General features: G+C 42.1%; 1 protein-coding gene and 1 long non-coding RNA gene across 3 annotated transcripts; one reads left to right on the top strand and one right to left on the bottom strand.

The window, feature by feature from the left end:
• Positions 1-504: 504 nt before the first annotated feature.
• LOC122543939 (putative G protein-coupled receptor 139) lies at positions 505-13832 on the bottom strand. Of its 2 annotated transcripts, none has more exons than XM_043682892.2 (2): positions 13614-13832; positions 505-3204 (listed from the first exon to the last, which is right to left on the bottom strand). In XM_043682892.2, the coding sequence occupies exons 1-2, from the start codon at positions 13681-13683 to the stop codon at positions 2303-2305; spliced, it is 972 nt and encodes a 323-aa protein (XP_043538827.2). In that variant the 5' UTR covers positions 13684-13832; the 3' UTR covers positions 505-2302. The 2 variants fall into 2 exon arrangements, with proteins under 2 accessions (XP_043538827.2, XP_043538826.2); XM_043682891.2 differs by lacking the exon at positions 13614-13832 and adding an exon at positions 4321-5038.
• Positions 6416-17706, top strand: LOC122543946 (uncharacterized). Its single transcript, XR_015754612.1, has 4 exons — positions 6416-6469; positions 14517-15764; positions 16751-16922; positions 17602-17706. It is a non-coding gene; the product is annotated as an uncharacterized LOC122543946 (long non-coding RNA).
• The last annotated feature ends 552 nt before the right edge of the window (positions 17707-18258 follow it).

Genomic DNA, 18258 nt, shown 5'->3' on the forward strand with positions numbered 1-18258 from the left:
GAAAGGCTGAGGGAATTGAGGCTGTTTTTGTTAGAGAGAAGAAGATTGAGAGGTGACTTAATAGGGACAGATAATATAATCAGAGGGTTAGATTGGGTGGACAGGGAGAGTCTTTTTCCAAGTATGGTGACGGCGAGCACGAGGGGGCATATCTTTAAATTGAGGGATGATAGATATAGGACAGATGTCAGAGGTAGTTTCTTTACTCAGAGAGTAGTAAAGGTATGGAATGCTTTGCCTGCAATGGTAGTAGATTCGCCAACTTTAAGTACATTTAAGTCGTCATTGGACAAGCACATGGATGTACATGGAATAGTGTAGGTTAGATGGGCTTCAGATTGGTATGACAGGTCGGCGCAACATCGAGGGCTGAAGGGCCCATACTGCGCTGTAATGTTCTATGTTCTATGTTTAATACAGCTGAGCTACCTTAGAATTGAAGTGTATGATTTATTGTCATTTGCATTTAACAAATGAAGAGCAAACAGTCTCTTATTTACCACGCTTCGTGCATTTATAGACACAGACGATATTAAGATACAACGAGAATATATCAAACATCAGAGCTTTTCCTCCTTTTTTGTGCTCATCTCCACATTACGGGCGTGGGTAGCATTCGCAAACATTCTGGGCCCACCAACACCCCAGCAACAGTCATTTCCAGGTATGTCGCTCTGGGGCCACCGTCGTCACTACTGCATTCCAGGCGGACCACACTGAACCCACCATGACATCACACCACCACCAATGTAACCACTGCTTCTGTCGATCTGCCAGGGGTACTGATTCGGGTCTATCACATTCCCGCAACATCAACAATTGCTGTTTTGTTTTGCAATGGAGATTTCTTTATCAGTCGAAGTTCGTAGAGACAGGTAGGAAAGTGGGTTTTCGGCAACAGTTTTCGCCATGGTCTTATTGAATGGTGGTACAGTGGTGAAGTGGACTATTCCTACCCCTACATCATCTGCTCTGACGCTTTTGCCTGATACATATTTATCGTTCAACAAACGAAAGGAGCATAGATGTCACAAGACTTTGGTGGCTCTCACCCACGTTGTGTTCATAGCTACAAAGTGGATGATGCATTTCTGAAAGACTGTCCGCCTATGAGACTTGGAACGTGAGTATAAACAGGTTTGCTTGTTTTAGTATTAAAGACATTCCATCTAGAAAAGACTTCTCCCTGTCCATTAGAACTGCCCACAGTCTTAATGAGACATCGGTAGCCAATGATCCTCAGGGCAGCAATAGAGTAAATTGCACAAGTGTGGAATGACATCCTATCGGAAGAATGTTGTGAAACTTGAAAAGGTTAAGAAAAGATTTACAAGGATTTTGCCAGGGTTAGAGGATTTGAGCTATAGGGACAGGTGAATAGACTGGCGTTGTTTTCTCTGCAGGTTTATGAAGCCATGAGGGTCATGGATGGGATAAATAGACAATATCTTTCCGCTAGGGTGGGGGAGTTCAGAACTAGAGGGCATAGGTTTATGGTGAGAGGGGAAAGATATAAAAGAGACCTAAGGGGCAATGTTTTCACGCAGAGGGTAGTATGTGTATGGAATGAGTTGCCAGAGGAAGAGGTGGAGGCTAGTACAATCGCAACATTTAAAAGGCATCTGGATGGGTATATGAATAGGAAGGGTTTAGAGGGATATGGGCCGGGTGCTGGCAAGTGGAACTAGATTAGGTTAAGATGTGTGGTCGGTATGAACGAGTTGGATCAAAGGGTCTGTATCCATGCTGTACATCTCTATGACTGACAATTTGAAAAGTAACAAGATTGTGCGAAAAGCAAGTGGCATCATAGATATTTGGGAGGACCAGTCAAGAAAATCCTTTCAAAGTATCATGAAGAATAATTAAATAAAGGAATGACCTCGAGGAAATGAAACAATGAACATTTAAACAGAAATCACTGTCAGATGGTGATGACAGTTCTGAGATAAGAAACAAAGGCTAAAGAGAAAGTTAAAATGGAGGAAGGAGGGAATGAGAGTGGGTGGAAAAGAAATGAGTACATAAATTTCCATGGGCCCAGAACACTGGAGAATTGAAATAGTGAGCACTGATCTGGACCGTGGTTTCGCATCTCATCCTGAAAGATAGGAGCTCCGATAATTTCAGATTCCTTTAGAATTCGGAATTGAGAACCATCTCAGCTAGATAATGGACATGACATCTCTCTCAAGTGCAGGAGCCTCGACACACAAATGCCAGATTCAAATTCAAGAAATAGCGTTGCAAATGGAGTCACTCTGATAGATGATAAATAAGATGGGTCAATTTTGTTTTTCTTTTAACATTTGAAGAATCTGATATAGATGGTGAATGGATACTTTATCACCACCTTAAGCTCCTCTCTAAACTTGTTCTGAGATACAGCGTAGATGAAGATGTTGTTGCAGGAGCTGAGTAACTGGAGCATGTTGGTAGTCTCTGAAAGGATGTACTGTGGGTCTTTGAAATTCTGGCTGTTGAAATAACCTGCACCTCGAACTCGCACGTAGAGGAAACGCCCGACCTGGGTAGCCCACAGGAGAAGGAAACTAAGTGAGACGGCAAACAGCAGGACAATGGACCTCTTGCGATTCACCATCTCCGAATCTTGGCAGTTCTCAACACCTCGAAGCCTCTGCCTGGATCTGTTGGCCCATAAGATGTGCTTTATAGTCAAAGCATTGAGAAGAAAAATGAGAATGAATGGGAAAATGGGGGTTAAGATGGGGTCGAGCATGTCGTAGGCCTGCCAGACTGGAGAAGTGTAATAGCTGGACTTGATATCACAGAACCAGGGCACACCCCTAATCGTATACAACGGCTTGTAGATAAAGTATAAAGGGACATTCTTGATGCAACTCAGGATACAAATTGTTCCAATGACCAGTGATGCAGATTTCTCAGTGCAGTATCTGATCTTCAAGTTCTGGCAGCAGATGGCAACAAAACGATCGATGGTGAAGGCCACTGTCAGCCACACTGAGCCATCTCGGGTACCATAGACTAGTACAGCGCCAAGGCTGCATACTGGTGTGGTCGACAAGACACTGTACCGAAAGTAAATGCGGCCAATCCTGTTTAGGATGACGGAAATTATTATCACAAAGAAGTCATTGACAGCTATCGCCACAAGATAGTATGTGATGCATTTGGAGAGTCCACAACGTCCTCGGGATAAAATTCCAATCGCCAGCAAATTGGCTGAGAAAGAAAATGAGAGAGACGTTGTTGAACTTATTCAAAACACTTACTACTGTCTCAAAACAACATGTTGCTCAAACGCACTTTCAGACTCTTGAGTATTCAAGCTCCTCTGCTCCACCTGTTCTTTTCCTTTCTCTCTTTTTTTCTCCTTTCTACATCTTGTTGAATTAATTAATTAGACTTAGCTGAAGGGGAATTGAGAATCTGGCGAGTCTCCCACAGTGCAGGCCTGCGCCAGGGAAGCAGCCCTGAAGTAGTAATCGGCACCTGGAATCACTCTGGGGGAAGCAGTCCCAAATCAGCGGCCAGCGCTGGCAGCGAGTCCCGAGCTGAGGCCGATGCAGAGGAAACAATCCGGAGGAAAACTTTACTTGGAACGGAGTGGAGGAGGCTTGGAGGGGAGAGGGGACGATTGTTAGACTGGAGTCTGGTGTGGGTTATCAGACTGCACTGTGGTATTGTAATGTAATATTTATTTGTAATTGTTTATCCAAATGTAATGTCTATCCTCTAGCTATGTCTTCTTTCCAACTTATTCTTTGAAGACTGCAAAATAATGCAACTATTTTATTTAAATTCTTTTTGCTATCTAAGGTTTGCACTGATGCATTTATACCTGAGATGGCGTCATAAGCGGTGGCATTGCAAAGCTTTTCACTGTACTCCTGTGTTTCTGTGCTTGAGTACACCATGAAAAAAAACCTGCTAGATCCTATTCTATATTTTATATAATTTTATATAATTCCTGCGACGATTTCCCACCATACATACCCCAGTCGCTGAAGCTACAATCACAACTTTAACTTCAGGAGTTGAATTCACCCCTGACAAAGAATCCCCTTGAAATCTTTAAAAAAAGAACAAGAAGAAACTGCAATGTATATTCCATGTCTGGTAATGAATATATAACGGACTTGTGCCAGGACTAAGCAGAAGAACTAGTAATTCTAACCAGAAGTAACTTTGCACTGGAATGCATCAAAATTTGTGAACACGTATGTACGAGTCAGCATCAAAAGTGAACTGTGGACTGACTGAACGGCTCAACCTCACTTCATCATAACCACTCAACAGCGTATATTCACCCACACACAGTCACCCTCAATCACTCACCGTCACTCAGCCTCGTGACAGGAACCAGGATGCGTGAAGCCAGGCAGAAAGAGTGGACTGCGTTGGAGTCAGCGGCGTGGATCATTCGGTGGCGTCAGGTGGTTCAACTGGGGGTTCGGTTTGCAACGTATTGGATTTTAGATGGGGAAATGGCAGCCTGACATAGAATGGAAGAAGAGGCCTGTCTTACTGGGAGGCGAAGATGATTGACATTGTGAGTAAATGGACAGATTCTAGGGGTACAGCACGCCACCTTTGTTGGGGTACAATGAACAGAATTTAGAGGATTAGCGTGGTAATTGAAGGTAGGTTCGCAGGCTGAACTTTTGGAGCAGGCAGCATGGTAACACTGGGGAGGAGATGAAGCAGCAGGAAGACTGGAAATGGGAGACAGAAACCGATATTGGTGGAGAAACACATAGATCGAGCAACACATTTGGGGATGCAGTACAGTTAACATTTCGAGTCCAGTCACCATTCCATGGTCAGAGAAAGACGAGGGTAGGTATGAGAGTCTAGGAATCTGTGTGTAAGATTCTGGTAGTATATTAACAGGACAAGAACAGTGGTGTTTAAAAACTGGCCAACAAAGATTAGAGGCAGGGAGACGAGTAGCCAGATATCAGAGGGAAGGGAAAAATCCAATGTCTGTGCGAGATGGAGGGGTGGACAGGCAAAAGCCTGAGACGATATAAAATCCATAAATTTGAAGCTTCATTTCAGACTCTAAAAGCTGCTGATATGGCAAAGGTCGCACCGTCAATGAAATAAATCCATAAATTTGAAGCTTCATTTCAGACTCTAAAAGCTGCTGATATGGCAAAGGTCGCACCGTCAATGAAATCTCTAACCATCTGTATTCCCAGTCCTGAAATCTGATTGAATGCCTGCCTATTGGTGTCGCTTTCTCACCCTGTTTGCAAAGGTTGAAATTGTTTGCACTTGCTTTGGAGTTACTTTGAAGGGACATATGTGGTGAGGTACAGCGTGGCAACTGAAAGAAGAGAGTGAAATATTTCAGTAAATACTAATGAAGATCTGTCCAGTCACCGAGTATGTTAACTTTAAATCCATGTATTTTACTTGCAGCAGTTGCGGGAGAAATACACTATGGAGAGATCTTAAAGAATGACGTAAGGTTACCACAAATTTAAAAAAAAACTTTAGACCAATTAACATTGTTATCTAATTTATTTGGAGCTTCGTCGATTTTGCTTTGCTAGGCAATATCGTTGGCATTTAACTCCTTGTTTTTATCTCTCTCATCAGGATAATCTTTCATTGTCCTTGCAGGAACCAATGGCAGACAATAAGGCTATAAGATACAGGAGCAGAAATTAGGCCATTTGGCCCATCGAGTCTTCTCCACCATTCAGTCATGGCTGATAGATTTTTCAACTCTATTTTCCTGATTTATCCCCGTAACCTTTGATCTCCATGGCAATCAATAATTCATCTACCTATGTTTTAAATATACTCAATGACGTGGCCTCCACAGCCTTCTGTGACAGTGAATTCCACGGATTCACCATTCTTGTAAGGTTAGATTAGATTACTTACAGCGTGGAAACAGGCCCTTCGGCCCAACAAGTCCACACCGACCCGCCACCCACCCAGACCCATTCCCCTACATTTACCTCTTCACCTAACACTATGGGCAATTTAGCATGGCCAATTTTTTGGACTGTGGGAGGAAACCGGAGCACCCGGAGGAAACCCACGCAGACACGGGGAGAATGTGCAAACTCCACACAGTCTGAGGCGGGAATTGAACCCAGATCTCTGGCGCTGTGAGGCAACAGTGCTAACCACTGTGCCACCCATAAAAAAAGGATAAAAAAAAGTTTTTCCTTCTAACGATTGTAAAAAAGGTTTTCCTTTTACTCTAAGGCTGTGCCTTCATGTCCTCGTCTCTCCTGCCAATGGAAACATCTTCCCAACGTCCACTCCATCCAGGCCGTTCAGTATTCTGTAATTTTCAGTCAGATCACTCCCGCCACCACCCCCCCCACCCCCCCCCCCCCCACCCCCACCACCGTCATCCTTCTAAACTCCATAAAGTACAGTCCCACAGTCCTCAAAAAGATCCTGGGATCTTTGTCATGAACCTCCTCTGGACCTGGACCAGGGCCAAAACGTCTTTCCTGAGGTATGGGTCGCAAAATTGCTCACAGTACTCTAAATGTGTTCTCACCAGAGAACATCTCTGCTTAAATATTCTAGTCCTTTGGAGATCAGTGACATCATTTTATTTGCCTTCCCAAATACCGACTGCAAGTGTATGTTATGAGAAACATGGACTAGGACGCCCAAGTGTCTTTGGCCTTCTGATTTTTGAATTTTCTCCCCATTAAAAAATAGTCCATGCCTCTATTCTTCCACCCAGAGTGCATGACCTCAAACTTCCACACATTTTATTTCATTTGTCACTTATTTGCCCCTTTCCTAAACTGTCTAAACCTTTCTGCAGCCTCCCTGCCATCTCAATACTACCTGCCCTTCCACCTATGCTTGTGTCATCTGCAAACGTAGGCAGAATGTCCTCAGTTTCTTCATAAAGATCATTGATACATTAAGCGAAAAGTAATGGACCCAATGCCAACCCTTGTAGAACACCACTAGTTAACATCTTCCATCGTGAGAAAGATTCTATTATCCCCACTGTCGGTCTTATATTAGCGATTTTGAGGCCTCTGGGATCCTACCTGACTCTAGTGGTAACTGAAATATCACAATCAAAATCTTCACTATCTCTTCAGCTATCTTTTTCAGAACTTTAGGGTGTAGACATCGAGTTCAGGCCATGTATCCACTTTCAGACCTTTCAGTTTTTTCTAGCAATTTTTCCTTGCCGATGGCCACTGTACTCATATCTGCCGCCTGGCTGTCATGTATTTTTGAGATATTGGTCATGTCTTTCACCGAGAAGACTGACACAAAGTACTTATTAAGTTCCTCAGCCATTTCTTTGTTCCCATTACTACCTCTCCAGCATCATTTTCCGATGGCCCAATGTCCACATTTGCCTTTATATATCTAAAGAAACCCGTGTAATCTCTCCGAATATTACCAGCTCATTACGCTCATATTAATTTTCTCCCTCCTTGTTTCTTGCTTTGTTGTCCTCTGTTGATCTTTGTACGCTTCCCAGTCCTCTTGCTTCCCATTGCCCTTCGCCATATTATGTTTTCTGTTTCGTTTTTATATTGTCCCTGACTTCCCTGACCAACCCGGGGTTGCCTCAACTCCACTTAGTATACTTCTGTTTCCACAGGATGAGTCTTTGCTATGTCTATCGAATTACTGCCAGAAACTCCTGTCACTGCTGTTTCACTGTCTTTTCTGCTAAACTCCTTTCTCAATCAATCAGTCAGTTCCTCCCTCATGCCACTATAGTTGCCATTATTCAACGGTAAAACCATTATGTCTGATTCCCACCTTCTTCGTTTCAAACTGCAGAATACATTCTACCATATTATGGTCCAAGCCGCATAAGGGTTCCTTCACTTTCAGCTCCCAGTGGCAGAAAATATTGTGAAAACCCGTGTTTCTAATATAATCCCAAGATCTTACCCAAAAAAAACAGTGATACCAAGACAAGAATTGTAAATTATTGAAAAGAAAGAGATTATTTGTACACTTTGCGTGTATATTTATAATTCAATTTATGCATTTCCAGTATTTTGTATGCATTGCATGATATAATGCTGTGAAGAGGCCAATGATAGTGTGATATTTGCAATTGCAGAATGAAGTATTGCAAAATATTATTCAATTTGTTATGCTGCACCTTTATAAAAATGGCTTAATTAGAATGCTGCATCATGACTTCTAAATATTTAGAACACAGAACATACAACAGTACAGCACAGTACAGACCCACCCGTCCTCTATGTTGTGCTGAACATTTTTCCTATTCTGAGATCAAACTAACCTACATGCCCTTCGTTTTACTATCATCCACGTGCCTATCCAAGAGTCGCTTAAATATCCCTAATGTATCTGACTTTACTAGCACTGCTGGCAGTGCATTCAATGCATCCACCACATGCCGTGTAAAGAACCTACCTCTGACATCCCACCAAACCTTTCTCCAATCACCTTAAAATTATGCCCCCGCATGATAGCCACTTTTGCACTGGGAAAAAGTCTCTGGCTATCTACTCCATCTATACCAGTCATCATCTTGTACCCCTGTTTCCAGTCACCTCACATCCTTCTTTGCTCAAATGAGAAAAGACCTAGCTTCCTTAAACTTCCTTCATAAGACATGCCCTACTGTCCAGGCAGCATCCTGGTAAACCTCCTCCACAACCTCTCTGAACCTTCCGCATCCTTCCTACAATGGGTTGGCCAGAACTGAACACGATATTCCAAGTGTGGTCTAACCAGTGCTTGAGAAAACTGCAGCATAACCTCGCAGGTGTTAAACTCAACAGCCCTACTAATGAAAGCCAATATACCATACTTCTTCTGAACAAAACTATCAACTTGTGTGCCAATTTTGAGCGAACTATGGATCCCTCTTTTCCTCCACACTGCCAAGAATGCCGCCTTTAACCCTGTAATATGCATTCAAATTAGAACTTCCAAAATAAATCACTTCACACTTTTCCAGGTTGAACTCCATCTGCCACTTCTCTTCACAGGTCTGCATCCTGGCAACCTACAACAGCCCTCCACAGTATTCACAACTTCACCAATCTCCGTGTCATCGGTGAACTTAATAACACACCCTTCCACTTCCTCATCCAAGTCAGTTATAAAAACCACAAAAAGCAGAGATCCCAGAACAGATTCCAGCAGAACACCACTGATCACCGAACTCCAGATTGAATACTTTCTCCATACGATCACGCTTTGCCTTCTATGGGTCGGCCAAGTCTGTACCCAGCCAGCCATATTTCCCTGTATCACATGCCCCCTTCCTTTTTGAGTGAGCCTACCATGGGGAAAGCCTTGCTAAAATCCATATAAAATCCACTTGCATTGCTTTACCTTCATCAATGTGTTTTGTTACATCTTCAAAGAATTTAATAAGGCTTGTAAGGCAAGAACTGCTCCTCCATGCTGACCAATCAAACTATGTTTTTCCAAACAAGCATAAAACCTGTATCTCAAAATCCTCTCCCAGAATTTGCAAACCATTGACGTCAGACTCACTGCTCCATAATTCTCAGCGGTATTCCTATTCCTCTTCTTGAACAAGGGAATATCATTTGCCAATCTGCAATCATCAGGTACTATTCCAGTGGACAGCGAGGAGCAGAAATCATTGCCACAGGCGACACAATCTCTTCCTTCGCTCCGTAGTAACCTTGGGTATATCCTGTCACGCTCAGGGGTCTTATCTATCCTCATGTTTTTCAAATTTCCAGCACATCCTTCTTCTTATTATCCACCTTTTCGAGCATATCAGCCTGTTTCACACTGTCCTCACAAACCACAACAAACCTCTCACTGGTGAATGCTGAAGCAATGTATTCATTGCAGAACTCCTCTACCTCCTCCAATTCCAAGAACAAGTTTGCACCACTATCCCTGATTGTCCTTCCTCTCACTCTCACTATCCTCTTGTTCTTGACATTAATGTAGAATGCCTTGAGGTTTTTCTTAATCCTAACCACCAAGGTTTTAAAATACCTCCTTCTAGCTCTCCTAAGTCCATTCTTCAGTTTTGTTTTGGCTCCCTTGTAACCCACTAGAGGCCTGTCTGATTCTTGCATCCTCAACCTTAAGTCAGCTTCCTTCTTCCTCTTGATGAGTAGTTCCACATCTCTTGTCATCCTTCGCCCTGTCATCTCTTCCTTGCCTCAGTGGGACAAACCTATCCAGCAGTCGCAGGAAGCACTCCCTAATCAAGTTCCACATTTCTGTCGTGCATTTCCTTGAGAGTATCTATTCCCAACTTTTGCTCCACAGTTCCTGCCTAATAGCATTGTAATTCACCCTCGCGCAATTGAATATTTTCCCATACAGTCTGCTCCTATCTCTCTCTATGACTATAGTAAAGGTCAGGGACTCGTGATCACTATCACTGAAATGCTTTCCCATTGACAGATCTGGCATCTGACCTGGTTTGTTGCCCAGAATCAAATCCAATATGGCCTCCTCTCAAATCGACTTATCTACGTATGGAGTCAGAAATCCTTCCTGGACGCACCAAACAAAAACTGCTCCATCCAAACTATTTGCACTAATGAGGTTGTTATGGAGGAGGCCCAGACCCTCAAACCATTTTAAAGCAGCTATCCCAGACCGTAACTTTACTATTTATTTCAGGTCAGTGTATAGTGGACCTTCCCAGAGTCAATTGGCTGGTCAAACTGCCGAGATTTAAACAAACAAAACGTATTTACAAGATTACGGAATGAATCACAAAGAACAGGAAATAGAATACCGGAGAACATATCCAATCCAAAAACCCGATAGAATATTCCAACTTAATGATGCTATTCCGAAGAAACTTGCAACATTGCCCATAAATTGGGCACAAATGTTAAAATGAAACACAGGCTTACAGGTTTTAAGCCAAAGAGAGAGAGAGAGAGAGGCAGAGAGAGAACCAGGCTGGACTTGTTTCCAGCGGGGCAAAAGTGAGGACTGCAGGAGCTGGAGATCAGAGTCTAGATTAGAGTGGTGCAGGAAAGTCACAGCAGGTCAGGCAGCATCCGAGGAGCAGGAAAATCGACGTTTTGGGCAAAAGCCCTTCATCAGGAATGAAGGACGGAGTCTCCAGGGAGGAGAGATAAATGGGAGGGGGTGGGGCTGGGGAGAAGGTAGCCAAGAGTACAATAGGTGAATGGAGGTAGGGATGAAGGTGATAGGTCAGAGAGGAGGGTGAAGCAGATAGGTGGGAAGGAAGATTGGCAGGTAGGAAGAGCTTCAGGGCAGAGGAGATGACCTGGGGGTTGCAGTGAGAGAGAGACTCACTGAGATTCTTGTAGAGAGAGGAGGAGAATGTCTTCAAGGTAGGCAGCCTTGCAAGAGGTTTCGCAGTAAGGTTAAAATCAACTAGGTAAAAACAATGACTGCAGATGCTGGAGACCAGAGTCTAGATTAGAGTGGTGCTGGGAAGGCACAGCAGATCAGGCAGCATCCGAGAAGCAGGAAAATCGATGTTTCGGGCAAATGCTTCCAGTAGCCTTTCTTCACACACTCCTGCTGAACTAAACCCATGGAGAAACTTTGTTTTCAGAAGTGGTCACTCCCCATTCATTATTCAAGTTTGTTTAGTAAAACATAAAAGCCTCTGCCTGAGGCAGCATCTGCTAGCTGCAAACCAAATGGGCCTCGATAATCTATTCAAACAGTCTATTTGGAACCTGGCCAATTACCCCCTCACTGAAAAAAAACTCAAGCGCACAGTAACTTTGAGAAAGGACCAGCTTTGTGACAAGGTTCCAATCAATATTAGGGAAGGTGAAATTACTTTTCCAAAATCTGCCTCCCAAACTGCTCCTCCGTATCTCTGTTGCTATTGGGGATTCTGTAGAAAACGTCCAATAAGGTGACTGTTTCTTTCCTGTTTCTGAATTCCACCCATACTGACTGAATAGACAAATCCTCCTCGATGAACACCCTTTCTGTAGTTGTGATACGCTCTCTCATTAGGAATGCTACTCCCCCATCTCTTTTACCGCCCTCCCTATTCCTTTTCAAGCATATCAATCCCGGAACATCCAACCTCCATTCCTGCCCCTGTGATATCCAAGTCTCCGTAATGGCCAAACATCGTAGCTCTAAGTACTGATCCATGCTCTAAGTTCATCACCCTTATTCCTGACACTTCTTGCATTAAAATACACACTTCAACGCATCACACTGACTGTAACTTTGCTCTTATAACTGTCTATCCTTCTTCACAGACTCTCTGCACGCTATATCTGCCTGTTCATCAGCTACTCCATCCTCTGATTGGTATTTTCGTGTCCCATTCCCATTCGAAACTAGTTTTAACTCTTCTGAAGAGTTCCAGCAAACCTACCGCCCAGGATATCAGTGTCCCTTCAGTTTAGGTGCAACCTGTCCTCTCTGTACAGGAGCCTCCTTCCCCAAAAGGTATCCCAATTTGGTGATCATAGCTTGAAAATTTCTTTGATGCTTGTATTCATGTGTTTATATTACTTTCGTCCTAAAAAGGTGTTTTTAATATCGAAGTGTCCCTGAATTCGAGCTTTCTGTCCAACGTTAACATGGTGCACATTCTGACCTTGTTCGTTCAGGATGTGTTCATTAGATTTCCCTTCTCGTAAGTTTTTCTACCCCCATGAATATCAGACAACCTTTAGAGTCATGCTGGGGAACCAAGCAAGTTAAAAATATAAATAACGTAACGCAGGGTCTCAATCACTTGTCTTCCTCGCATGCTCGATGTGAGCAATAGCTAACCACCGAACAATCACGATCAGCCACCCAGCAATGCAGAACTGCAATGCTAGTAGTCTCAACTACCCTCAATGTGGGAGAAGCCTCCCGTCGACAATACGTATCAATTGCTCCTGACTGCTCTATTTTGCTGGTTAGCATTCATTTCAACCATTTTGATTTTAACCTTTCGTTGCTCTCAGACTGTCATGATGAGAAAATATTATTGACCGTCCTTGATGCAACCACAATTGTTGGCTATCAGCAATTGCTCTCTTTTATCATATACAAAACCCATCAGTAGATGATAATATAAGCGATAAGTTAAAATTCTTGTCTGCCCAGGTCTTTTCAAAATATTTCCAGAATACTTCATCAGATCATGTTCATTTTGGGGCCCAGTACGTGGACACTCATCCTACTGTAACTACGAAATTAGTGCAAAGGTCGGACTGTAGAGTCCCGAAATCACTGGAATTGTTTTTGTGATAAAATTACGTCATTATGACGACTTTATGGGATAAATCATATTCTGCTGCGGCAATAATATCCATGCACTTCGCAATGTTGATTTTTTAAAAGAAATTTTGTCACAAAATAAATGCTAATTTCCGCGTTGTGAAATTAAAACAAACGCTATGTTGTTCATCCAGTGCATGATTGAACAACCTAATAAATGACGTTTCTATAAACGTGCAGTATAATACATTGAATGAAATGTATGAGCACTCCATTCTGCAACCACAATGAGTGCATTTCACCACACTACAGCGTAATAGCATATAATGCATAAACATTCTGGAAACCTTTTGATAGCCCCTATATTCAGATAATGTTGATTTTGGAAAAGTTCAGCCCGATTTTGAAAATAAAATATAAGATTTGTGGAGATTTTCGAAGAAAAATCGTTGGCAACCATTACTTACCCGGAGCACCAATAATAGCAATAATGGGATAGCAAATGGCATAAAAGAGCCCTTTTGGTGCCCCATGCATTGTCTGTTGGAAGCTGGAGGAGTTCCCGACGATATAGAGCAACACCACCAAAAAGTACGATATTTGTTCGAACTGAGAGTCTCCAGAGGTCCAAGTATTTTGCAACACGCACCTTAGTCACAGCTCGATTAACAGTCACAGTTTCATGATTTCTTTTTGTAATATTAGGAAAGCGAATAATATAATTGTACTTTTGAACCAATGGGGTCAGTTAACTCAGTTGGCTGGACGATTGGTTAGTGATGCAGAGTGACACCAATACAATTGATCAAATTCCACATTGGCTGAGGTTACCATGAACGTACATGTTTCTCAATTTCTCCTATTGCCTGAGGGCTGGTGGCCCTTTGGTTAATCTCACCAGCAGTCATTTCTCTCTAACGAGAGGTGAGCTCTATGATCGTCTTGGACTTTGCAAATCTACCATTAACTGTGAGAATTAAGTGACTGCATCAGTGCCAATATTTGAAGTATGGCAGTTAAGTGTCATGTTTCCTGTTGTTCTCAAATATGGAATAAAGGCTGCCGTAAGACCTGCTGCTCCCTGACCAAGAAATGTACTCTCTTGAAAGAGGAATTTTAGGTAGAATGACGCTTTCTGCGTCAACAGAAAGCGATATTTTGGGGGGAAAATCCCTGATATTTATATCGTAGTGTCAGATGTATTGACCTTTCAAAATTGAAATCTCAGATATCATGTAGGAGGTGATAGTGCATGGCAGTGTGTTTGTATGGACTGACTGAACTGCTGCATCGGTGTGAGGTTCAACGCAGAGAGATGATCTTGGGGATATATCAAATAACTGTTTCCTCGTTTTTACCCAAAATGGCAGCAACTTGTCATTGAAACCTGGAGACGTTCTCCTCTTGTTCAAAACAAAACAATCAAAAGCAAAGAAAAAGACAGGATATTCCTACTTTTGTAATGGACCCAACAGAACCACCTGCAAGTATATCAAGAAGGTAGCCTAGACACTAAATAGGTCATACCACTCAGCATATAGCAAAACACTTTTTCTTTCTCCCAGTTACATTCGAATCATAGAAACTACAGTGTGGAAATAGGCCCTTCGGCCCAACAAGCCCATACCAACACTCCGAGGAATAACCCATCCAGACCGTACCATATTATCCGGTATTTACCCCGACTAATGCATTTAACCTACACATCCCTGAACATTATGGGCAATTTAGCATGACCAATTCACCCAAACTGCATATCTTTTGGGAGGAACCGAATCACTGAAACAGTACACACACAGACACGGGGAAAATGTGCAAACTCCAACGCAGATAATCTCCTGAGGTTGGAATCCAACCTGGGTCCCAAGCACTGTGAAGCAGCAGTGCTAACCACTGAGCCACCGTACCAAATTGCAAACAGCAGAAAGAGGAATTGGTATAACTGTAACTGTATTAGAAAACTAAACCGAATAATACATTATCTAATGAATAAACGGCAAATATTCCAATTCAGTAACATTCCATAAATACACACTTGGCAAATGCAAAGTCACTAGAATACATTGCCTCACATGAGATTCCAGCACAGAAGGAGAACTCAAAACTTTTACGTGTAATAATGAGAGAGAGAGACAGAAAACCTTGCCACCAACTTCCAACCCTCAACAACTCCAGAAAGGTGAAACTTAGACTCTGGCTCACCAGCTTTTACTTTATTGGCTTGAACTAGACAGCTCCATACCTATGACTCAAAACTTATCTTTAAAAATCAAGGACAAAATACCCATCTCAAAACCGTAGTATCATCATACTTACTTTATTTTATGTATTTTATTTCTTATCAGAGCGGCAAGAGATTGCACGCTTATCCAAATGGAAGTTTAAACAAAAGGAAGTAACGTTTTTGAAGATCACCAACATTTCTAAAGATTTTGGTTTGGGGCAAACCAAGATATTGTAGAGTTTTTACCTGTTTGCTTCATTGCGTTTGTCTTGCAGGTATGCGGGTACATCTTGGGCGGCAGTGTCTCTTATAGAAATGGTGTTGGAGCTCCCTAGTAGGCACAAGGCCAGCGTGGTTTCCTCCTGTGGTCAGAGTCCTTTTCTGTATGGATTTGGTAAGTGGTTGGATTCATTGTCAGTGCTTGTAATGGGCTATATCGCCATTAGAGAGTTGACATTTCAGTTCAGCCGCTCTTTCTGCAATAAGCCTGCATAAGGATTGTTCTTTGATACTCACACTGAATGACTGTTGAACAAAATTTTAAAAATCATTCAATTGTTAGAAGACGCTAAAATGCCTCAAACACGGCACCTGATTAGCGAAAAGAAAAACAATCAGAAACCGAACAACTACAGGTCTCCAATTAGAAATGGGTCTCTGCTGTGATTTCAGTTCATGATGATGAAGTTGAGAAAAGGGCAGGTCAATGCAGATCTGCTTCCAGACTAAGATTGCTGCTGAGTTTAAGACACTCAGTGGTTAAGAGAAGGAGGAAAGGGGACAATATTGCATTTTCCTTGTCGAGTGAGAGACTGATGAGTGATATTGTCACCAGCTACTTACGAAATATTGTTCGGAGATGCTAATTTGATTACCAGTCGAGGATTGGCTGTCTCAAAGCAAAGAGCTCTTCAATTATCTCAGGGAAGGAATTATCTTCATTTCCCCATTATTCTCTCTGTCTCTTCTTATGTAGAGATTAATTAAATGCTTCAGAGAGATTCGATTTCTGCTATACTTCTAACTAAAAAAAAACTCATGATTTATATTGGAATTTGTCAAGCAATGAATTGACGCTATCATTAAACTGAGAAGGGAGTCTTATCTGTTTATTAATATTGAAATCTCTTTTCAGTTGTTTGATGCTGCCAAATCAGCATTTGGAATAGAGATTTGTCGGCTCCATTTGGGAAATCACTGAGGTCTCAAACTACTGGTACCTCTTGTCTCTTAATTATCAATGTCCTGCACATTAATTTGACTAACTGTGTCCAGTGATTTCATGCCCTCTTCATTTCATATACAGCTCCTTCAGTTTTACTTATTATGAATAATGATGATATTATAGACACTTACCATGAATATATATCCTGTTTATAGTCCAAAACTTCAGCGATCTGGGACATTCGACTTCAGACCTTCGGGTGACCGTCTTCCAAGGCGAACTTTGGGACAGACAACAATGAAAAGTGGCCGAGCAGAGGCTGATAGCTAAGTTCAGTATCAATGGGGATGGCCTCAACCGGGACCTTGGGTTCATGTCACACTACAGGTGACCCCATTGCACTATACATACACACAGACAGACACATACACAGACAGGCACACACACAGACACTCCTACACACACAGACACTCCTACACACAGAGACACACATGCATACATACACACTTCTATGCACACACTTGCCTACAGATACGCACACGCAGACCCTCTTTCATACGCTTATACATGCACTCCCAAACACACCCTCTCACAGACTTACACCCCTTTACACTCACACTCACACACATACACACACTCTCTCACAGACACTCATAAACCACACCGCCACATACACACACCCACATGCACACATACACATATAAGTTTGTGGGGTGAATTTGTACTTGCAGAATTACATTTTACTTTGCTCAAAAACTGCATGAATCCATGTAAGATTCTGTAAATCTGTTTTTTTAGATCAGAATCAGTCTGACCATTGTGGCACAGACAGCCTCACACAGGGAAGCTCACACCTTCAATACATTATCTGTTAAAGTTCACTTGAGAATGTAACTTTTCAAAACAGTTTTGCGATTTACCTTATGAAAGAACTGAAACCAATATGGTCATTCTAACAGATGAGAGACTTAACAAACAATCCAGATCTTTTTCAATATATAATTTCAGTTACATCACACTGTAAACTTTTGCTATAAATTCTGTGTCTTACAATTTTATTTTCCAGAACCATCTGATGAAGGAGCAGCGCTCTGAAAGCTAGTGCTTCCAAATAAACCTGTTGGACTATAATATGGTGTGTGATTTTTAACTTTGTACACCCCAGTCTGACACCGGCATCTCCAAATCATATCCCATTTAAAGATCTCAACAATACTCAGTTTAAGCATTTATCACATAATGTTGCTGATCTACAGAACAAAGAAGGCAGCGAAACACAATAAATGCAATTCCAACTTCCAAGTGTCTTCAACCAAGCCAGTACTTTGTAAATAAGTCTGTTCACCACTAAATCACATGTCAATATTGTATTGACAGTTAGAATTGAAAACGCTGTGATCCAACAATCGCAAGAAAGTTTGCACAAGGTGGATAATTCACTGGCATTCAAAGACAGCAGGCACCAGGATTTCCAAGTGTACTTACTGGGGCAGGTAACTAAGAACCATGACGGAAATTTATCACACCATATATTCTTGGAAACGTTACAGATTGACAAATCATTTAAAAACAAATCTGTCTTTGTATGGAAAGAAACACGTATTTAACTCTGGAGTCTGTTGCATTTCAAAGAAACACAAGATTCATAGTTTTTTCATTTCCAGTAAAATTGCTCCCACTAATTCAGCACATTGTCCCAGCGCCCTCTGCTGCCCTGAATACC

The sequence above is a fragment of the Chiloscyllium plagiosum genome, unplaced genomic scaffold (genome assembly GCF_037043375.1).
Source record: "Chiloscyllium plagiosum isolate Xiang-an unplaced genomic scaffold, Cpla_swu_hap1 HiC_scaffold_46, whole genome shotgun sequence".
In the NCBI taxonomy this organism is placed as follows: Eukaryota; Metazoa; Chordata; class Chondrichthyes; order Orectolobiformes; family Hemiscylliidae; genus Chiloscyllium; species Chiloscyllium plagiosum.

What these genes read in the sequence shown, in the direction of transcription:
- LOC122543939 (XM_043682891.2), bottom strand. Translation starts at nt 4,405, where the DNA reads ATGATCCACGCCGCTGACTCCAACGCAGTCCACTCTTTCTGCCTGGCT. An exon ending in TGTCACGAGGCTGAGTGACG is followed by an intron (nt 3,205 to 4,320) that starts GTGAGTGATTGA and finishes TTTCTTTCTCAG; the next exon opens with CCAATTTGCTGGCGATTGGA.